Source organism: Zeus faber (assembly GCF_960531495.2).
Source record: "Zeus faber genome assembly, chromosome: 1".
Lineage (NCBI taxonomy): Eukaryota > Metazoa > Chordata > Actinopteri > Zeiformes > Zeidae > Zeus > Zeus faber.
The window spans coordinates 22,125,958-22,148,457 of record NC_137193.1 but is presented as its reverse complement, the minus strand read 5'-3'; the positions used below and the strand labels follow the sequence as shown (position 1 = coordinate 22,148,457).

The 22,500-nt window shown below is 43.5% G+C and overlaps 1 protein-coding gene across 1 annotated transcript in view; it reads right to left on the bottom strand.

Annotated features, from left to right (window-relative positions):
* The window catches only part of necab1 (N-terminal EF-hand calcium binding protein 1), a 37,842-nt gene that overhangs the window by 8,655 nt on the left and 6,687 nt on the right, over window positions 1-22,500 (bottom strand). The window contains exons 4-6 of the mRNA XM_080000184.1: window positions 18,472-18,497; window positions 18,122-18,219; window positions 9,370-9,506 (exon numbers count right to left, since the gene is read on the bottom strand). Coding sequence (XP_079856310.1) covers window positions 9,370-9,506; window positions 18,122-18,219; window positions 18,472-18,497 — 261 coding nt within the window. The remainder of the gene's footprint in view (window positions 1-9,369; window positions 9,507-18,121; window positions 18,220-18,471; window positions 18,498-22,500) is intronic.

Below are 22,500 nucleotides of genomic sequence, written 5' to 3'. Positions count from 1 at the left end.
CAAATCACATTCAGGCCATCATTTACATCTTAGGGGAATTAGATACCATGTGAATTTCAGTATTTAATATGCTGCTTTTATTCTATCATGGAGCGAGATCCAAATGGATTATATAGAAATATTGATATATTCCTCACCTACTTAAACTAAAAATATATAAATTTATGATTAAAAAGCTGTTTCTTAAAGTGCAGACATAGCCTCTATGTACAGGCATGGTTAAGCTGCAATGTTCAATCGCTTCCCTCTGTTTGAATATGGAAGTAGATGTTACTGAAGAAACAGCAGCAAGTGCTGTTTTTCTGTGTCAGACAGTAACATCCACCAGCACCCACAAACACACACACACACACACACACACACACACACACACACACACACACACACACACACACACACACACACACACACACACACACACACACACACACACACACACACACACACACACACAGCTCTTACTGCATCGCCTCCCGTCATCAGCAGTCTGATGGCGAGCCAAGACATAAAAGGTTTGGGCTGCTGTCTTCACAGTTCTCATTTACTTTAGCAACAACACTGATGGACACACATACTCACTCAAAAACTCACACACACACACACACACACACACACACACACACACACACACACACACAAACAAGGAAGAGACAAATAAAAACAGGTACAGACGCACACACTCTGACACACACACACACAAACTCAGTGCTTCCAAAGGCATACCACGCTGGGAAATGGTTTTATAGCTTTCTTCGCGTCTGTTTCTTGGCGTCTCACACACACACACACACACACACACACACACACACATACACACACACACACACACACACACACACACACACACAGACACACACACACACACATACAAACACACACGCATATCACCACTGGAGGTCTTTTAAAAAATAAGGGCCCTAACGTCTTGACAGCAGCTAGATAAATCATAGGTGGTAAGGTGATAAACCCAACCTGAGGGTACATGCACCCTGTCACAGGGATTAAGTGTCATCGCCCTGACAACACAACATCCAGGTATCGTTACACTTTGAGGTCAGGTATTTAGAAATATTAGAAACACACACAACAGATGTTTTGCCATTAGGAGCCATTAGGATTAGCAGCTTTCAGTTGGCTAATCTCAGTGTCTCAGCTGTTCATGAAGGGCCATGTTATTGCTGTTGGAAGCTGTATTTAGAAACATAAAAGGAATTACCAGAACTTTGCAGATTTCATGAGAGTCATTTTTGGAACAAAAATTACATCTGAGGCTTATTATATTTTTCAAAACAATCTGCTAGTTCCTGCTCTATCATTTCATAATCTTTGTGTGACAAAATTCAGTTTGCCCACCTGCATTGGTATTGTGTTTTCTGTGCTTTTTCCTGTGGTTTTATCAAAGCGTTTTTTGTGCAATGCACAAACTTTTCAGCGGCCTCTCTCTTCTCTCTGTGCTTGGGTCCTATTTACAATCTGGCTTGAGCAGCACTCTGCCAACATGGACCCAACGGAATGAGAGCAGTTGTGGTCCACCTTTCACATTTTGGTGAGGAACCCAGAAAGAATGGCCAAACTCAGCCCTGCAGTTCAACAGCTCTACACTTATTACCAGAACTCCTCCACATTGGAAGGGCAGTTTGCAGCAATTTCCACTTCCATGGAGCGTCTGGGTTTCTGCTTTGGCCAGGTCCACCCCAGAGGGTGTTTCCGTCACGGCGTCTCCTCCTCCAGTTTGAATCCCAGCCCTCCAGGTGCGACATGGAGAGAGGTCGCCTTCGTCATCTCCTTCACCTCAGGGAGCTCCTGACCTGGGCCACCACAGCACGCAGCCTGTCCGTTCTTCCCGACATTTGCCTCAAAACTCTGTTGGGGATTTGATTCCTGCGACGGACCAGGGAGTTGCTAAAAGCCTCAATTCTATACGTCAAGGTCGGGGAACGGTGGCCGAGTACACTTTTAAATTCAGGACTCCAGATGAGTCATAATTATTCTAATGTTCATCAGAATAATTATGACTAATCTGGAGTCATAATTATTATGAACAGCTTACCAGCTGGGGCTTGGTGATTAAATTCAAGATGAACTGATGACACAAGAAGAACAAGAAGACCTGAAAGGGTTAATCAAGTTGGCCGTCCACATGGCTCCGTTGGGCCATGAGGAACTGATGAGGTTCGCTGCCCTGGATGGCCGTCCTCCGGTGAGAGCAACTCAGTCCTGCACTCCTTTATTTGGCACTCACAGAAAAGTCATTCCATTTGATAGACTCACCTGAATTCTTATTGGTGGGGGTTGTCGGGTTGACCCCATTCACTCCCCATAATCCCTGTATTGATTGTTCTCCAGGAATGTTGATGCCATTGGTGTTTGCATCTAACGATTTTTTTCATTCTTATTTAACAAAGCGGCTCTTTCAAACCACAAAGGTTTCACTCTCTGGAGCGTTGAGTACAGGATTGGGCCACTCATCTCTCCCTTGAACCGAATGGACAAACAAAGAACTTATAAGCCTTACACACAAATAAAATCAAAACAAATAGCTCAAATACAGATGAAATGAAAATGGAAATGTCACATTTCTTTGGAAAGCGTGAAAACAAAATGTTCGAATTTCCTTGAGAGCTCTGGTACCACTTTGTGCAGACTCATACTGTGGTATGTTTTTAAAAACACTTTATAGATCCTTAGAAACTGTGGACAGAAGCCCCTATGGACACAAAACAACACACCAAGAAGTAACAGAGAAACCACATTCAATCACAGCCTCTTTTCACACATAGAAAATTGACCAGAAAAATCCATTTAAATCCATCAAGGCAATAGTGCCGTAAGCTCCAGACAATTGCAGAAGCGGTGTTTAAATTTAGACACACATGGGACTTTTACAAGGGCTGTTAGATTGAGAGAGAGAGGGAGGGAGAGCGAGAGAGAGAGAGAGAGAGAGAGAGAGAGAGAGAGAGAGAGATCTTGAAGAACCGTCCTTAGGTGCCTGGGACTCCCACTTTGTAATGAGAGTCCCACGTTGTAATGACTACTGAAAAAAAAGGGAGGGAAATGACACAGGAATCGGTTTGAGCAAAGGGAAGAGACGGAACCAAAGATTTGTCAGATAACACAGGAGAGGAGAATGACAAGGAAAATGGGAGAGAGGTGCGGAGGTGAGAGCGGAGAGTGGAGAGCAGGGAAAGAGAAAGATGGGAAGCAAGAAGAATAGAGAAGAAAAGTAAAAGTAAAGGAGAAAGAAATGGAAAGGAAGGCTGAAACAGAACTCAACAATCGTCTAGAAGGGACTCGAAGGGCCCACGACGTCCACTCAGAGCAATGAGAGTTGAAAGTTGAAAATAAATACATCATACACTTTCAAAAACCTCTGTGTTTTGTTCAACGGTACATGAATCAGGCTCACTGGCCTACTCCGCCCCTTTCCCCATACCACCGCCACCACCACCACCTGTCCAGACACTCCCTCCTCCACCACGTACCTACGAGGGGGCGATATGATGGTTTTATATTGTGATGAATCTTGAAGACAGACGTCAACGATCTACTTTTCAAGCGAATTGTAGAGATTGTGACCTTTAATGTCCTCCTCCCAATGTTTCCAAATGCCGCATAAAACTTAAATGGCCAGTAATAATTGGGGATCCACAGGACGTTCACAAACCAAAAGAATGATTGCTTGCTGGATGGCTGTGCTGATTGGCCAAATTATATCATGTGTCTCTATCATAGGGTTTCATGCATGACGTATTTGAAAAGCAATTCAACGTCAGCGAGCTGCATGGCGGATGAGGAAAAAAAAGAGACAAAAAAAGACTCTACGTCAGTAGTGTGGCAGTGGTTCGGCTACGCACAGTCAGATATTCTATTTGTCGGAGGTAATACGACAAATCCATTCAACCACCTTAAAAGGAAGCATCCATAAGAACATGCCGAGAGTGTTTCACTCAGGTTGGTACAACCCCACTCATCTGTATCTCGGGTCCCGGATCATTAACAGTTCTCATTAACCAATGCATTAGAGCAGTCGAAAAAACACGATAACTGTAGCAAACGATGGAAAGAGCAGAATAAAGTGGTCACATTATATCTGGCTAAGAATATGGTGCCATTAAAAGCTGTGGACAACGTGGGATTTAAGACACTGATGCACACTTTAAATACACGGTATGATCTGCCAAGCTGCAAATATCTTTCTAACGCCACCATTCCCCAAATGTGTAGCGAATGCCAACAGGAGGATTGCTGTACAAATAAAGCACGGCAATGTTTTTGCCACAACGAGCAACTTATGGTCCAGTCTGAGTCTGACCATCCATTTAATTGACGACTGGAAGCTAAAGAGCACATGTCGTCAAACAAATGACTGCCCTGAAGAACACACTGGGGAGCTAATTGCCCATGGCCCGAAGGAAGCCTGAGAGTCTTGGAGTTTAAGTGAGGAGTAAATGGCCTGCATGACAAGAGACAGCGGTGCAAATATGGCAAAGGCCTCAGCTCAACAACAGGACTCGCCTGCCGTTCTTTGGGCACAGACTGCATCAAGCCATAGGTGACTAATGCAAAATAGCCTCAGACTATGTGTAAAAATACTACGAAAGTAGTAATATACATATATGATCAAAATAAGAACACATTTTTTTCTGCCTTGTAAGACTTCTTTCGTTATTTTATATTACAACCATATTATATAATATATAACAAAATATTAATTAAATTGGCTTAGTAGATAAACCATTCTGTTTATCTTTTGGATTTCTTCAAGGTTCAGCTCTGAGCCCTTTCTTATTTGCAATGGTGATGGAGAGGTTAACAGATGAAATCAGGAAGGAGTCTCCGTGGACTGTTCGCAGATGACATTGTGATCTGTAGCGAGAGTAGGGAGCAGGTTGAGGAGAGCCTGGAGAAGTGGAGGCATGAATGATAGAGAAAAGGAATGAAAGTCAGCAGGAGTTAGACAGAATACATGTGCCTGAATGGGAGGGAGGAGGGCGAAAAGCTGAGAATGCAAGGAGTGGAGTTGGAGAAGGCGGATGAGTTCAAGTACTTGGGGTTGACCATCCAAAGCAGCGGAGATTGCGGAAGAGAGGTGAAGAAGAGAGTACAGGCAGGGTGGAGTGGGTGGAGAAGAGTGTCCGGAGTGATCTGTGACAGAAGGGTTCCAGCAAGAGTGAAGGGGAAGGGGACCAGCCATGTCGTACGGTTTAGAGGCGGTGGCACTGACAAAAAGGCAGGTGGCTGAACTGGAGGTGGCAGAGTTGAGGATGTTGAGATTTTCATTGGGAGCGACAAGGAGGGACAGGATTAAGAATCAGTACGTTAGAGGGACAGCTCAGGTTGGACAGTTTGGTGGAAAAGTGAGAGAGGCCAGATTGAGATGGTTTGGACACGTGTGTAGGAGAGATGAGAGTTCGATTGGGAGAAGGATGCCGAGGATGGAGCTGCCAGGCAAGAGGAAAAGAAGAAGGCCAAAGAAAAGGTTTATATGGATGTGGTGAGGGAGGACACGCAGGCGGTTTGCTTAAGGGGGGAGGATGATGCAGAACAGAAGGTATTGGAGGCAGATGATCCGCTGTGGCGACCCCTAACAGGAGCAGCCCAAAGAAGAAGAAGTTACTCTAGTGTCGTTTACATTTAACTGCTTTTTCTATTTTAGTTTCGAGTACTTGAAAAATCTGTTATTTTAAGGTTATGTTATCAATTGGCTGCTGATTACAACTTGAAGTTGAAACTGTCTGAAAAATGTTTATTTTTCATAGAATGTTCAAGTGTCAAAGTTTTAGAATTTGAAAAGTGAACTTTTGTGTTGTTTACATTTTACTAGTACATTTTTTTTCTACTTAAGTTCTGAGTACTTGAAAAATCTGTTATTCAATGGTTGTTATTTAATTGACTGCTGATTACAACTTTGTTTAATATTTAAAATAAAGTTGAACTCTTAATGGTATTAATGACCCTTTTGAAAAGAGTGTCTTTAATGCAATGTTGTGTTTTAAATGTTGCAAATAGAATAGGTCATAGTCTTGTTTCAAAACTGGTAAGAAAGATCACAATACTGATTGTGGATGGTGAATGTGTGTTTAAAAGGTCGCAATATGATTTTATGGGCCCACAGAAGATAGAATACTCATGATGAGTCACGTTAAGTGAGCTGACATCACCCAGTATCCAAACTTTAAGATCAAAGTCAACATGCAAATACAAGGTTTCGGAAATTGTTGAAATAACATATTTCCAAAAAGCCTCTAGCATGTGAAGAAGAGTCCCAGTAAATATTCTACACCACAAGAGATGGCCCCAGGACATTATGGGAAGAAGGTCACCCAGCGGAGGCACTGTGATGCTCTGGGCAATGTTCTGCTGGGAAACCTTGGGTCCTGGAATTCATGTGATTTGACAAGTACCTCCTACCTAAACATTGTTACAGACCAAGTACACCCCTTCATGGCAACGGTATTCCCTGATGGCAGTGGCCTCTTTAAGCAGGATAATGCGCCCTGCCACACGACAAAAAATGTTCAGGAACATGACAAAGAGCCAAGTGTTGACTTGGCCTCCTAATTCCCCAGATCTCAATCCGATGGAGCATCTGTGGGATGTGCTGGAACAACAAGCCCGATCCATGGAAGCCCCACCTCGCAACTGACAGGACTTAAAGGATGTGCTGCTAACGTCTTGGTGCCAGACACCACAGGACACCTTCAGAGGTCTTGTGGAGTTCATGCCTCATCGGGTCGGAGCTGTTTTGGAGGCACGAGAGGGTACTACACCATATTAGGCAGGTGGTTTTAATGTTGTGGCTGATCGGTGTACATCAGAATGAGTATTGGTAAAGGTAATAAATTCTGGATCTTTCAACGGGTTACCCATCTTGAGAAGCAGATTCAGGTGGACCCAACTAGCTCAGATCTTTATGGGAATGTGATCGAAAAGCGTGGCGGCTAAATAGGAACAAGCTTTAATTGTGGGTAAAATTGTCTGTGAGGTCAAAAACATATAAATTCTTGGTAGGTATTGAAGGTGAATAAAATGAGTAATCTCTTTGGTTTGGATGGTGTGATCGGCATGTACAGTATCACTTAATCCCAATTCTTTCACCCCTTGATTTAGGGTTATCGCGGAGAATGGTGGATTAATGGATTTAAAACCAGGTTAAAGTCACCTCCAACAATGCACTGGTCTTAAGTTGTAGCAAGCTTTATAACTGTCGGGTCATCCAGGTTTAGGCCGTACAAGGTTACAAGTGTTTTTCTTCCTTTTTTTTCCCAAAACCTCAGGTTCTTGTTAATAAGCAATGCTACTCCTCTCGCCTTGGATGAAAATGAGGAATAAAAAAAACATGGCCCACCCAGTCCCTACATAGCTTCATGTTCATTCTTTCATTAGATAAGTTCAGACTTTCTTTCTCTTAATTGGAGAATTAAATAGTATAGTAAATACATTTATTATCAAACCCCATGAGATGACAATTTAAAGAAAGTCTCAACTTCGGAAGTAGTCGAGAAGAGCGCTTGAATCCGCCCTGATGTGGGCGAATGCTGTCGTTAAAGTCTGGGTAAAAGGAAATTCTCTTATTTACAAGGTACATATCCCCCTTCTCTCTGTCTTTTTCCCCCTAGTTTAAGAATTTCACGATGATGGGTCTAATCCGGTCTGAGGGTCTTCCCAAGGGGTGGTCTCTCTCCAGGGTGATCGGGCGTGCGAAGTTAAAGTTCCCCAGCAGTTCCGAACCATGTCGTCGCCCTGAGATTTCTCTGGGATATTTATGATCTCTATGTTTGATCTCCTGCTACGGTTTTCGAGGTTGTCTGCTTTGTCTTTCAGAGAAGCGATCTCCTTTTCCATCTTTTCAATACGATTTTGGTCAGTGAAGTTTGGACGCCGGCTGTCTTCTTGTTTATGTGACAGGTCAATGCGTTCTTAGAATCCCGGAGCGCTTTCATGAGAGATTTGAGCGTCGGCTTTTCTTGGCCAGCTGCCATCTTTGCGGTGAGGGCGATCTCAGTAGGTGTGATGAATATCGTTATGTTAATTGTCTCATGCTTTGAATTGTTTCACTTCAAGCGAATAAAAGAAAGAATCCTGTAGGATTCGTTTTTTTTTTCACATTTGGAGTTGCGTCAATAAACACCAATAAAATAGTGGCAACTGTCGAGGCCGACTTCAGTGGCTGCATCGCATGATCTCTGCAATTCCACTTACATTTTTGATTTGATCATGTCATTTAAAAATGAAAGTTTAAATGACATTTATTGTCATTTGTCATTGTCAAAAAAAAAATGGTACAAATGCAAACTGACTGTGGGTGCTGCACGATCTCGATATTGCACTATTGAGACAAACAAGCAGCAATGAACAATTATATTTTTAGAGCTTATAGAGCTTATTGTGCGTACTCACCGGGTGTCATGACATTTCACTACATATATGTATGACCGTATGTATATGTATGTGACAAATAACCTCTTGAACTTGATCTTGAACTTGAACTAAATGGACAGCACGGTTCACCCGAAACCTACGGTATGTATGTTCCCACGAGACCTGCAATTCTCTTAGTTCTCACCTGAAGCTTAAGTGTTAAATGGGCCGGCTGGTGGAAAAATGGTAGTTCCAATGCATTGTTAACAGTTCTTTAAATACCCTATATGACCAAAACACTTCTCAGGGGGGCCAGAACCCACTGCACGGGCATGCACACACATGCAAAGACACACACACACACGCGCGCGCACGCACGCACGCATGCACGCACGCACGCACGCACACAGACACACACACAGTATACAAGCTAATGAGTCATCAACAGTAATGAACCAAGCACACCAGAGGCATGCCGAAAACATTCAGAATGCACTTTCGGACTAATCAAGTACCACACTAACACACACACACACACACACACACACACACACACACACACACACACACACACACACACACACACACACACACACACACACACACACACACACACACACACACACATACACACACAAATAATTTCAGCAAGGGCCTGGAGTGGAACAATCAGCAGTATGTTGTTCAGACACTGATGAAGACCCATCGTGAGTCTGTAATGTCTTCTGCAGCCATTAGTGCTGCCGTGTTGTCACCTGTACCTCTTCATGTCTAGTCTGTCTGCAGCGCTAACAGCAGTGAAAAATACACTGTTCAACACTGGGCCATCTTTCCACACAACTTATGTATTATTTTGGGAGTAGCGGCAGAAACATCACACCGTTTACAAAACATTTGATTTCCCACTGATGCCAAGCTTCGATCGCAGCCAATTAGAAAATCAACTGCAGAGTGGTTGTGTGCGTGTTTGTTGAGGGGTGTGTGTTATAGACAAGGATGTCTTCCTACTTTTCCTGGCGAGTTTGCTCGGCTGTGGTCTCCATGGCACACTCCAGAGAGCTCTGCAGGGAATGGAGCTGATTGGTCGTCTCCTTCAGCAGAAAGCGGGTCACAAACTGCTCCAGGTGGGTGGACGCTTGATACTCCTGTCCGCAGAAAATAAACATAAAGAAAAATAAGGCGGGATGGGAGGTTAGAGAAGAGAAGAAAAGGTAGCCCGGGGAGAAAGATTAACCAGGGACAATAAGCAAGGATTAATGGAGAGAAGACAGAAGACAACCAAAGGGATTCTATGGAAGGAAGGGAGGAGGTGTGGAACTTAGACAACGAGGAGGAGGGAAAGAGAGGAGAGGGGGAAAGCGGAGAGGAGGAGAGGGGGCAGGAGAGAAGAAGTCTGATAGACAGCTCCACAAATATATAGAGGAACACAATCTGTCCCACATTCCAAGCAGCATTGAAACAGTGACGACAGTTCCCCCAACAACAATGAGTAATATGACAGGCAATGTCATCTACCCGCCTGTGAGGCTTATAGCACTGTTGACTGCTGTAAGAGCATGAGGCCAAAATGACTGCACCAGAGACCAGAGACCAGACTATTCACATAAAAGTGGCCTACCATAAACAATTCTGATCGCACACAAGGAAATAACTCATTACTAATATGTGCAACAATAATAAGTGCAAAGTGCAAATAAAGACTATGGCAAACATCTTCTTCCTTTTTTCGATTGTGCATCCTGGTGCCATCTCTTCCCCAGTCATCCACATGATGTAGAAGAAAACGTGATTCATCAGACCAGGCCACCCTCTTCCATTGCTCCATGGTCCAGATCTGACGCTCACATGCCCATTGTAGGTGTTATCGGCGTTGTACAGGGGTCAGCATGGGCACTCTGACCGCTCTGCGGCTACGCAGCCCCATACACAGCAAGCTGTGATGCACTGTGTTCTGACACCTTTTTATCATCGCAGCATTAACTTTTTCAATAATTGTAGCTCTTCTGTGGGATCGGAGCAGACGGGCTAGACTTTGCTCCCCACGGACATCAATGAGCTTTGACGCCCATGACCCTGTCACCGGTTCACCGGTTGTACTTCCTTGAACTACTTTTGGTAGGTACTAACCACTGCGTACCGGGAACGACGCCACAAGACCTGCCGTTTTGGAGATGCTCTGACCCAGTCATCTAGTCATCCCAATTTGGCCCTTGTCAAAGTCGCTCAGATCCTTATACTTCACACGCACAAACACAGAAAACTTCAAATACTGACTGATGCGGCCTACAACAGAACTTGCTGCCTTATACTGTATACCCACCCCTTGACAGGTGCCATTCTATTGAGATGATCAATGTCATTCACTTCACCTGTCTGTGGTTTTAATGTTTAATGTTGTGTGTTGTGATTATAGCCTATACTGCATGGTCAAACATGCACATACAGTATACAAACAATACTTAGTAAAATACATATGTACCCCGAAAATATTAGCCAAGACTGTAATATCAACATTGAAATTCAGTACCTAAGTGGAAGTTACTGTTTAGTAGCCTAGTAAATAAAGGTCGCGTGGGGGATCAAATCAATGGCTACTATCCATCATCTCTGCTCTGCTGTCGAAAAATGCTGCTCTGAAACTATTCAGCAGTTCAGCCTCTGATAAAATGTATTCATTAAAAACATCCTTTCATAGGTGGTGTGATTTTGTTCTGGACCGGAAAACCTTACTTGAATTGTACAGCTTTGGGTCTGTCACTGTACTTATGTTCTGTAGGTTACAAATAAAATTGCTCAAAAAAATAAAAGTTTAGTCTCCTGCAGCAAATCTGCCCAATGACATTTCACTAATGACTCTGAATTTAGCGTGCCTATTTGTGTCGATACGCCCATGCTCCAGCACCATGTTTGACTGCAGCTACCCATACTGTACTTGCTGACCGTGCTGCAAAGCGTGGAAAGCTTCTGCATTTTTTTATCTTAACTTTTGATTGGGTGGGCAAGATGCATAATATTCATACTCAGAAGCATAATGCATATGCGACTCAAAAGGGGGAGCCAGTGGGAGGGCAAGAGATTGCATCAGGGTGGCCATGGCCCCCCTGCCCCCCCCCCCCCCCCCCTTGGCAACACCCCTGGAGAAGAGAGGGAGAGAGAGGGCAAAGGAGAGCTGGATGGAGAAGGTGGGGGAGGATGAGAAGAAAACAGTAGAGGTATGGAAAAGAGGCGGAGGAGGACAACGAGAGGAGGATCCGGCTTCCAAGTTTTTAGTCTATGTTGAGTTAAGATCTCCACTTCCACTTCCTTTCAGATAGACTGTGGCCGTCGGCTCGTGTCCGATCATGGAATCTCAACATCTAGACCTCCGCTAATGGCTGATAGGTTTAAGCAGTGAGGCAGATGACTGGTGTGGAAGAAATTCTTCTGCAATGATCGGTGAGGTTAATCTGCCCGCTGCAAGAAAACAAAAACTGAGAATATTCAAGATTATTTATTCTGCAGCATAAAGAGAAAGATTCAGTACTGCGCCAAAGCAGTGTTCTGATCAGTCTAATCTTATTTCTGATGAAGAGGGCTTTATACAACACCAGAGGGTGTGGCTTGGGTAAGAAGTCATTTGCAAGTCTGTGTCCCTCAACTGTCTCCCTGGATGCCAACCTCAAACAGTAAATTCACAGGAACTTGTAAATGACCTGGCAGACGCAGATTACAATCCCTTACAATGCACCTCCAGCCTCCCCTGGGGTTATTCTTCATCTCTTTACAAGGTAAACAGGGCCAAATGTGATCTGGCTCTTCCATGTTAGAGTTGACATTGTACATTACATTAGCATTTACATTACATGAACATTTACATTAGCCAGCCTTCCTCTCTGCATTCACATATTTATTTCGTGCGTGGAATGATCTATTGGCTAAAATATTTGTTGAGTCTGCGCTTTATTTGCTGAGCGCCACCCTGCGGGATGGAAGATGACAAGATGAGACCACCGCATCATGATGGTGAGGCATGCACCTTAGTCACCAGAAAACCTTCAAGCTGCTGTTTGTTCTACACGATCTGTTGCTCTGGCTGCAACACCGTGGCGGTGACGTCTGCAAGGCTGCTGCAGAGAAGCTGAGGGACGCGTTGCAAAGGCTGGGTCAGTGCAGAGTATAACTGACATGTCGATGGTGTGAAACGCACATATTTTGTCCTCATTTGTTAATGACGGAACTGAATGGAATTACTGGAAAAGCTGCAGGTCCCCGTTTCACACCTTCTCTCTCTCTCTCTCTCTCTCTCTCTCTCTCTCTCTCTCTCGCTCTCTCTCTCTCCCTCTCTGTCTCTACAGACATAGTACGATATAACTGCACACAGTATTCTGGAACAATTTGTAAAGTTTAGGCTGTGTTCCATGAACCCCAAAGTGTCATTACATGTTCCCAGATAGACAGACAGGCACACCAACAAGACACACACACACACACACACACACACACACACACACACACACACACACACACACACACACACACACACACACACACACACACACACATCACAGGAGGTAATCCATGGTCAGACAGTAGACAGGAGAATGACCTTTACCAGTTCTGTCATGACTCATTCTACACCGCTGCGTGTGTGTGGGTGCCTGTGTGTGTGAGTGCACATAGGCTCCCCTCCATAACAATCTGCTGCCATTTTAACAAACCAAGGCTCATTTCCCCTTTTATTAACGTTTTTAGGGCTGCAAACAGGTTGTTTCTGGTCCTTACAGTACTCCATTTTTACGTTTCTCAACCTCCTGGTCCACAACGTATTCTTAACGTCATACAAGTCAGGCACTTTAACAAACCTAAATATTCCTCACAACAAGCTGTCTGAGAATGAGATTAATAAGTTATAATCACTTATTAGAAGTTGGTGTTGAGGTCTTCGCAAGACATGAGGACTTAGTATCTTATCTGTTAATGGAGTTACCACTTAATGCATGAACGTGCATTTTTGTTTTAATCAAACTGGTAAAACTAAGACTCATTTGCTGCACAAAATGATAAAGTTCGTTCATGAAATTAGATTTTTTAATGTAAAAACAAAACATTGCAGATGTCATAGAATGAAGATGTGTGGAATTCGTACTCCTCAAAACCCTCTTAATCATCCTCCTTTATGGAGTAAATCCAATTTTATATACATATGGAAATGTCCTCGCATATCCACTTATCAATAAAATTGCATTGCTGCTACACAGTATAGTACACAGCAGAGAAGAACCTGGTGGGTGTGGAAATATTTCCATGTCAAATCGAAGGAGAGAAAAACAGAAGACACATGTTGTAATGTTTTTGAGCCTATTGTTTAAGCATGGCTATGCCGATGCAACGCTGTGTCTTCCTCAGATGATCCGTCTTGGGCCCGCTGTGCCTCCCCCGCACATGTGCACGGATGTTTGATGCACATCAAGGAAGCACACGAAACATAGACACACTCCACATTATCACACACAGGCAGCTCACCTCTTCATACAGTAACGAGACCACCAAAGAATTTGAAATTGAAAAATAAACCGCACACACACACACACACACACACACACACACACACACACACACACACACACACACACACACACACACACACACACACACACACACACACAGACACACACACACACACACACACAGACACACACACACACACACACACACACACACACACGCACACACACACACACACACACACACACAGGGCTGGGTCAGGGTCTAGCATGGGCACAAGGCTGAAAGAGGCTTCTACATTTATAGACAAACACATGATGGTCTTTGCACATAAAGCCAGAGGTTTTTTTGGGTAACCGTGGCTGGCAGAGACTGTTTTGTTAGCGTTGAGGTTGTGCCAGCACAGAACACAGGACTAAAGCGATGCACCAAAACGTCGAAAGCACTCAAAGAGAACTTGCAGATGACGCAGCCGCAAATGTTTGTCTTTTCCAAACACGATCCAAACAAAACAACACATTGGCAAACACACACTCGCTTGTGTTTGCATAGTACGGACACTCCGTGTTTCATTCTTTACAGAACAAAGTCGATGTCTACTCATAGAAGGTAGAGAAACAAAAAAAAAACACCTCACACACCTTCACGCATTCCTTATGTGTCCACGGTCTGTTAGGACTCTGGTTAGGATTCTAATTTCACACGACACTCTAGATTACGAAAGGGAACCAAGCAAACAAGAATACAAACTATAACCGCTTTCTAGGGAGACACCTGCTCAATTTCGGACAGGCCAGGTCAGTCATTTCTTTCCAAAGTTATTGCCTTGATATTACCACCATTGTGGATGGTTTTTTTTTTTGTGCTTTGCAGTTATTTGTTGTGTTATTGTTCTTGTTTTTGTGATGCAAAGGAAGATGGAGAGCGTTGATTCGATGGGAATTACCGTTAGTTTGCTGTTTTGAGCACCCTCGCTCTCTCTCTCTCTCTCTCCTGTGGACTTCCTGCGTGTGCCTTCTACGCTGATACCGAGGCTTTTGAATGTGCACGAGGGGAGTAATTACCTTTAGAACGACACTGGTTTGAAATGAAGACTTTCACTCTACACTCTCTCTCTCTCTCTTCCAATCTGTCACTTCCCTCTGTCTTGAGTACTGACTATTTCCTGAGAAGATTGAAAGTCCTTCCATCTTCAGGCCCCACACACATCTCTGTTAATAATGAGCTATTTTTTGTGAGTGTCCTGCTCTTGCAAAAGCACATGAGCATGATGTTTTTAAACAAACCAATTCCTGTGCTCCACTGCTTGTAAGGGGGCATCTCGACAAGACAGCGTATCGATGCATTTCAACATTGTGCGGCAATATATCTTTGAATAAAGGGGATAAGTGGCATGTTGACGCAAATACTGTATGTGTAAGAAGCCTCTTTCGAGGACACTAAAGGAAATTTCAATCAATCAATTTCAAAACATCTCACCAAAAGACTGCAGTTGAATTTTAGCCAGCTGACTAATACTGGCACATCTACAGAAATGTTGATTAACATGTGTTCTTATAAATAAATAAATTTAATTAAATTAAAATGGTTGTCGTTGAACGTGAGAAAACATACCTTCCACGCATAAGAAAATGCAAAACTATGAGTAGTACTTCCGGTTTTTGACGCTGTTTTATGTTTCATGGTTACTTTTACATGTTGTTAGTTGTCGTCTATTTATTTAAGACACAGTTTGGTTCTGTTTTAAAAGGCTATGTCAAACACATTCCATAATTCATTGTTTTGGACTCACGACGGCTTCCATTCATCCCTGGTCTTATTATATCACTCGTGACGCCAGATGCTGTTGTGTGTCGTGCACAATGAATTTCCACATTTTTGCACTACTGAGGAATAGCTCTGATTAGCGAACGGACTGACTCCCACACACGCTTCTAAATGAGCAGAAATGAGCTGCCAGTGCTGCACCGAGGCACAGAGCGTGATCCAAGCTTCTCTGCACACTCATTGCCAGATCAGACACTTACCATCTCACAAGAGAGGGAGTGCAAGAGATAATAATAATAATAATAATAATAATAATAATAATAATAATAATAATAATAATAATAATAATAATAATAACTTTATTTATACAGCACCTTTCAAAAACAAGTTTCAAAGTGATTTACAATAAAAACAATATTAAAAGGAATTAAAATTCAAAGAGATGGGTAATATAAATATTTCAACAAACAGTTAAGAAAAAGCTATACAAAAGAAGAGATTTAAGAGATCTCCAGGCAGGTTCCACAGCTGAGGAGCCCGAACAGCAAAGACCCGGTCACCTTTGGTTACAAGTTGATATTTCGGAACCATTAGTAGGGCCCTGTTGGAAGATCTCAGGCAGCAATCAGGCTCATAGGGAGCCTGACCAATTCAAGGCTTTAAAAACAAGCAGTAAAATCTTAAAATCAATCCCTAAAACTCACAGGTAACCATTGAAGGGCAGCAAGGATTGGTGTCATGTCGTTGCTTCTCTTGGTGCGTATTAAAAGCCTGGCAGCAGGGTATTGTATCAACTGCAGTCTTTGGATGTTTTGCCTGTTGATACCGGAATAAAGGGCATTGCAATAGTCGAGTCTGGAAAAGTTAAAAGCATGAATGGGTTTTCTAAGTCTGCGGGGGAACAGAATGACCTGATCTTGGTTGGTTGTCTCAGTTGGGCAAAGCAGCACTGCAGCACCTTGGTGATCTGAGTGTCTAGACACAATTCTGAATCAAAAATAACACCTAGGTTGCGGGTCGAACATTGTTGGAAAAGGTACCCAGACCAGAGGAGAGGTTAATAATGCTGTCATTCAACTGCAAGACATTTTTGGACATCCAATCTTTGATTTCAGCAAGGCAGGTCATAATTGAAGAAACATCGGTGGTACCAGTCTTTAGTGGGACACACAAATGGGTGTCATCTGCATAGCAGTGGAAATTTATGTCGGGGTAGCATGTATATAGTGAATAAGAGGGGACCCAAAATAGATCCCTGGGGGACCCCACAAAAGAGAGGAGCACGAGAGGAGGATGCATCGCCAATCATGACAGAGAAGGGCCTATTCGACGGACAAGAGATGAACCAATTCAGAGCCACATCGCTGATTCCAGCATAGTTCTTCAGGCGGCTGATTAAGACATTATTATATGGTCCACCGTGGCAAAGGATGAGCTGGTCAAGGAGAATTCAAATTGAGTGCTGGCCTGTGTCGGCTACGAACAGTAAGTTATTGGTGACCTTCACCAGAGCAGTCTTAGTGCTGTGTATGGAGCGGACACCAGATTGAAATTTCTAAAAAATGTGAATGTTGTTCATGAAATAAATCAGTTGAGTGGAGAGGCAGACTATGCTCAGAAATGTAATAAACCACATACAGCATCTCTCTGCTCCTCTTGGCAATTTTCTAACCTCCCCCTCCCCATTTCTCTAAATTTATCCTGCCCTCTTTCCTTTCCCTTGTGTTCAAGTCCAGGGTTTCCAAATCATACTCATATCAAGTACCCCCGTCCCAAAAACTATGACCATGCTTCAGGCTCCCATCAACAAATAACACCGGTTATCGCAACGTACATTTATAGTAAATCTCAGCTTACTTGAAAGTCAGCAGCTAAATTACCTCAACACTGGAAAGGAACTCAAACGGTAGGAACTGAGACAGCATGCAGCTAATGCCAAATGTTATTCTTAATGTCCCGTGATTAATAGCTGCGCAGACATCATTTGGATGGGTAAACACAAATATTTATGTTAATGGAACATAATGGCAATAGGGCTAATGGGAGATCTCAGGAGCACAGCTGGAAACGAAGAGAGACTCACTGCGAGGCAGCGGAGAAAGCCAGGAACACTGTGTGAGCAAACCACTTCCATCCCATCATTGTCTCATTGTCATGGCTGGAATTGTGTCTCACACGCAATGTCATACACATAACTATACAGCTGACACACAAGCACGCACGCACGCACGCACGCACGCACGCACGCACGCACGCACGCACACACGCACACACACACACACACACACACGCACACACACACACTCTTGTAGACACTGGTTTGAAATTAAGAGGCAGTAGGAAGTAGGAAGTAAGGTCCCAGAAGATACGCCTGGTAAGTGAGGACCCATGTTCCGGGTGCACTTCTAAACCAAAGAAAAAAGTAAATTCGGAGACCGGTCCAAGAATAGTAAAACTTGCAGTCACGCACGGACACACACACACATACACACACACACACACAGCTCACCTTCTTTGTTTTGTCCATGGCCTTCAGTATGGACTTGTTGAGGTCTTCTAGAGCAGCGAGGACATTCTCATATTCACCAAGATGTTGAGAAAAGTACTCTTCAACACAAAAAGGAAAAAATGAAAGGTATTTCTTTCACTTTGTATACAAAGTCACAACTCTAGGGGGTTTCGGGGGGAGAGGACACAAACATGTCTGACATGGCCGGGCATTCGAGGACATAATCAGAAAGAGTTTGAATCCCTTGCCCCCCGAACTGTAATGGGAAGCAACATAGGAGAAGGTGGAACCCACACTACAGTGAATTGTGTATATTCATCAACATTAAGGGAAATTATTAGCAAACTTACCACACAGTTCATCAGTATCCACGTTGCTGAAAGAGAGAATAGAAAAAGCATTGATTTCACCAACAACAATTGTCCATTATAATACTAATATAAATTAGTATTAAAAGGGGTAGGTAAATAGAGGAGAATTAGTCGACTATAATACACACAGTGTCTTTTTTCATATGTTACAATGAATCCTTCATCGCAAATAAGCACTTTTAATGTATCAAGAAATGTAACTGACTAATCGATTCTCGTTTCGCCGAATCTTTAACGACTTGTGATCTTAATGCAGAATAAATATTCCTCATGCGGAACGAGAGCCAAACAGAATATTGTGAATAATACTGTTGAGAAAGAATTAAGAGGGACCAGCAGGACACACAGTTTCTTCCTCACCGGAAGCCCTTGAGGAGCCTCGCTGGCCTGTGATGAATAACAAACAATGACAAGCTAAGATTTGCCTGTGTGTGTGTGTGTGCGCGTGTGTGTGTGTGTGTGCGCGTGTGCATGTGTGCGTGTGTGCGTGTCGTGCGTGTGTGCTTGTGAATGAGACAGAATCATCAGAGGGGAACCGAGAAAAAGAGCGGGTTTGTGTGTGTCAGCGTGTGACAGAGAATGGCCAAGATATAAAGTTTGGGAGTTTTGGAGACAAAAATAGTCGGGTAGGGCATAAGTGCATCTTCATAGCTGTGTACACTGTGCATCAGCCAACCCTGCCGAAAATATATAGTGCTTCCAGATTGTGAATGTGTGTTTCCGTGCAATGAGTGAGTGTCTTACTGTCCGTGTGCTGTATGTTGTGGGCGTGTCTGTTTGTGTATCTGCAGTAAACGCATCTACATCTGAATTTATTTCATCATTCATTTTCTTTTACATTGAATCCCATACAACGTGCTTCGTAGTATTAGAGAAGTCTAACCCTAACTATAGAAATACCACGGAAAACGAACACTCCTATTTTGATGTTCTAAAATTATGATATTATGACGTGTTATTATAGTGTTTATACAATATATGATATTGTAGTTAGATTCATGCTCCACAAATCGAATTAAATTATTTGACATGTTCGAATATTGCGATATGTAGACGGCAAATAACATTAAAACCACCACTAATAACCACTTATATTGTGTAGCTCCCCCTCGTGCCGCCAAAACAGCTCCGACCCGTTGAGGCATGAACTCCACAAGACCTCTGAAGGTGTCCTGTGGTGTCTGGCACCAAGACGTTGGCAGCAGATCCTTCAGGTCCTGTAAGTTGCAAGGTGGGGCCCCCATGGATCGGGCTTGTTGCTCCAGCACATCCCACAGACGCTCAATCGGATCGGACCCTGACCCAGCCATCCACATGATGTAGAAGAAAGCTTGATTCATCAAACCAGGCCAACTTATCCGTGCCCATTGTAGGGGCTTTTGGCAGTGGACAGGGGTCAGCACGGCCACTCTGACCGGTCTGCGTCTACGCAGCCCCATAGGCAGCAAGCTGTGATGCACTGTGTGTTCTGACACCTTTCTATCATATCCAACATTAACATTTTCAGCAATTTGTGCTACAGTAGCTCTGATGTGGGATGGCATTAGTGACACAGTTGAACTCGCTGCCTAGATACCGGTAGATAAACTAGCGTACTCCCTCGGTCTGACCGCTGGCTTTTTGTTTTTTTGTTCTTGGTTTTTCACATATGATCCTGATGAATTCTTATTTTAGTTTTCTGGAGTTTTCTCGCATGAGTTACCCATCGTTTAACTTAATGAAACCAGTTCAAGTTCTATATTTTAGTACCTTAGTAACCTATTCCTAATTCCTCAAGTTAATAATAACTTTGTAATTAGCAGCCAATGACATAATTTGCAAGTTTATTTTAAACAACTTTAGTTATAAACAGTTAGCAGAGTTACTATCCGACGTAAAGCTCCAACGGACCAAGACACCGACTAACTGTTATCTGCAAACTAGAAACAGTTACAATCTTTGCCTCAAAGCTGACCATAGTACTTTCACTATCGCCAAAACCAGATGATTCGTTTCTCAGTTAAGAAATACATTTGTTTCATCTGTGGGCTTATTTTCCGTTGCCAATGTTCCTTATTTAATACCTCAACTGACCCTTTTAAAACCAAACATTTTAACTATAAATAAATGTTTCATTTACCGCCAAAGTGGTTGTCTGTGATATTTTGCTTCAAGCAGAGAATAGAGATCCATGTTTGTAGAATTTACACCAAGGTTGTGAGATTGATTTATTTTATGAAACCTCTTATTTGCTTAACTGGATTTAATTATTTCCTCCTTCTGGGGAGGTGCTGCCCCTTTTTAACGAGTGCTGAAATTCAATGTCTAAAGTAGTTATTAACACTACATATGGGACAAAAGAAACGTGCACCAAACAGCCACCCTGCAGTGTATGAAGGAAAGGAGGTGTCTAAATGCTGTCTAGTGAACCCAAATGCAGGACACACAGAGCCTCAGGTAGCTAGCAGGCCCAAAACCAGCGGACTGATGGCAAGCAGGCCGGTGGCTACCAGGGCAGTGGCTAGCAGGCCCAAAGCTAGCAGACTGATAGCAAGCAGGCTGGTGGCTAGCAGGCCAGTGGCCAGCAGGCCCCACGCTAGCGGCTCCTGGCTAGCGTGGGTGCTCCCGGATCAAGAACCGCCAGAATATAGGCGGCAGGCTGAGCAGGTACGCGTCTGCCGGGTTTATTTCTGGTTGACCAAACTGTCACGGTGCTGTCTGGTGAACCCAAATGCAGGACAGGCGGAGACTCAGGCAGGAAATGCTCAAACAAGGTACCTGTTACTGAAGAACGAACTGACTGGGGAAGACAAACTAAATAGACACTGGGGTAATGACGAGACGAGACACAGCCTAGGGGAAAAAAACACTGAGGACATCTGCAGAAAAAAACAAGGGAACACGGGACTTGGCGGAGACAAGGGGCACCCACGCTTGCCGTGTTATGAATAGCAGCAGATCTAAAATTGTGTGTGTGTGTGTGTGTTTGCGCGCGCGTGTTTTTGTTTTACGTTCACTTCCGTACGACAGCGTGCTGTGTGTGACGACTTTGTCACTTCTGCCCAGGCGGGTCAGTTCCGTACGCGACCCCTTCACACTGGAATCTGATGTTGGCCACATTTAAAAAAATAATGTGAACAGCCAAACAAAACAATCGGATCCGAGCAATAAATCTGGATTGAGCACCAAGGCTCGCAGTGTGAATGTAGCCATAGTGGCAGCGCTTTGTTTGTGGGGTCGTCCATGCCGACCCACCTCAAAATACAAAAAAATAAATAAATAAAAGTTTAACCGGAGCCATTTTAGTATAACCACACAGCACTTTACCTGTAAAACTTCCACATCATAGTCAGCAGCATATGATTTGTTAATGACTTTCAATCATACATTTTTATTTATCTTCCACCACATTAGAAAAATCAACACTTTAACAAAGACGACGACAGGAATAAAATTGTTCAGTCGGATCTTGGTAAAAATGTGTGCACGTCTAGCACGTCTCCTGTGCACGTCATCGCCCAACGTCTTGTTTGAGGCGTATCTAATACTTTGATAACCGTCTCAATCATAACATAGGATCCAAAGCTTTAGTTAACACAGCTTGACACATCCACCTGCTGAGGATAAACATCTTTGTAATTATCATCATGATTACTGATTGTCTGATTCGTCACACTGCTGCATTCCACACGTCCCCTCCCTCCGTCTGTTCTCCTCTCCTCATCCTCTTCCCGGCAAACCGATTTTTATGTGATTTTAGAAGTGGGCTTTGATTGTTGCAATCACGATACCCGCGTTCTACGCCTTATGCTTCTGTTGGCGTTCCACTCGTCCATAAACCAAGAATTCCGCCGTTGCGAAGGAGGGACTCGCGTGAACATCTCCAGCGCGCCGACCGCCGTCAGGCCCTTTTTGATCAGGGATCCTGGTGGCACTTAATGGTTGACAGCAACACCTTGCGCGGATGTCGAATGGGGAAAACAACGTGTTGACTTCAAAGAAACATGAGAGAGACATACAACTACACAG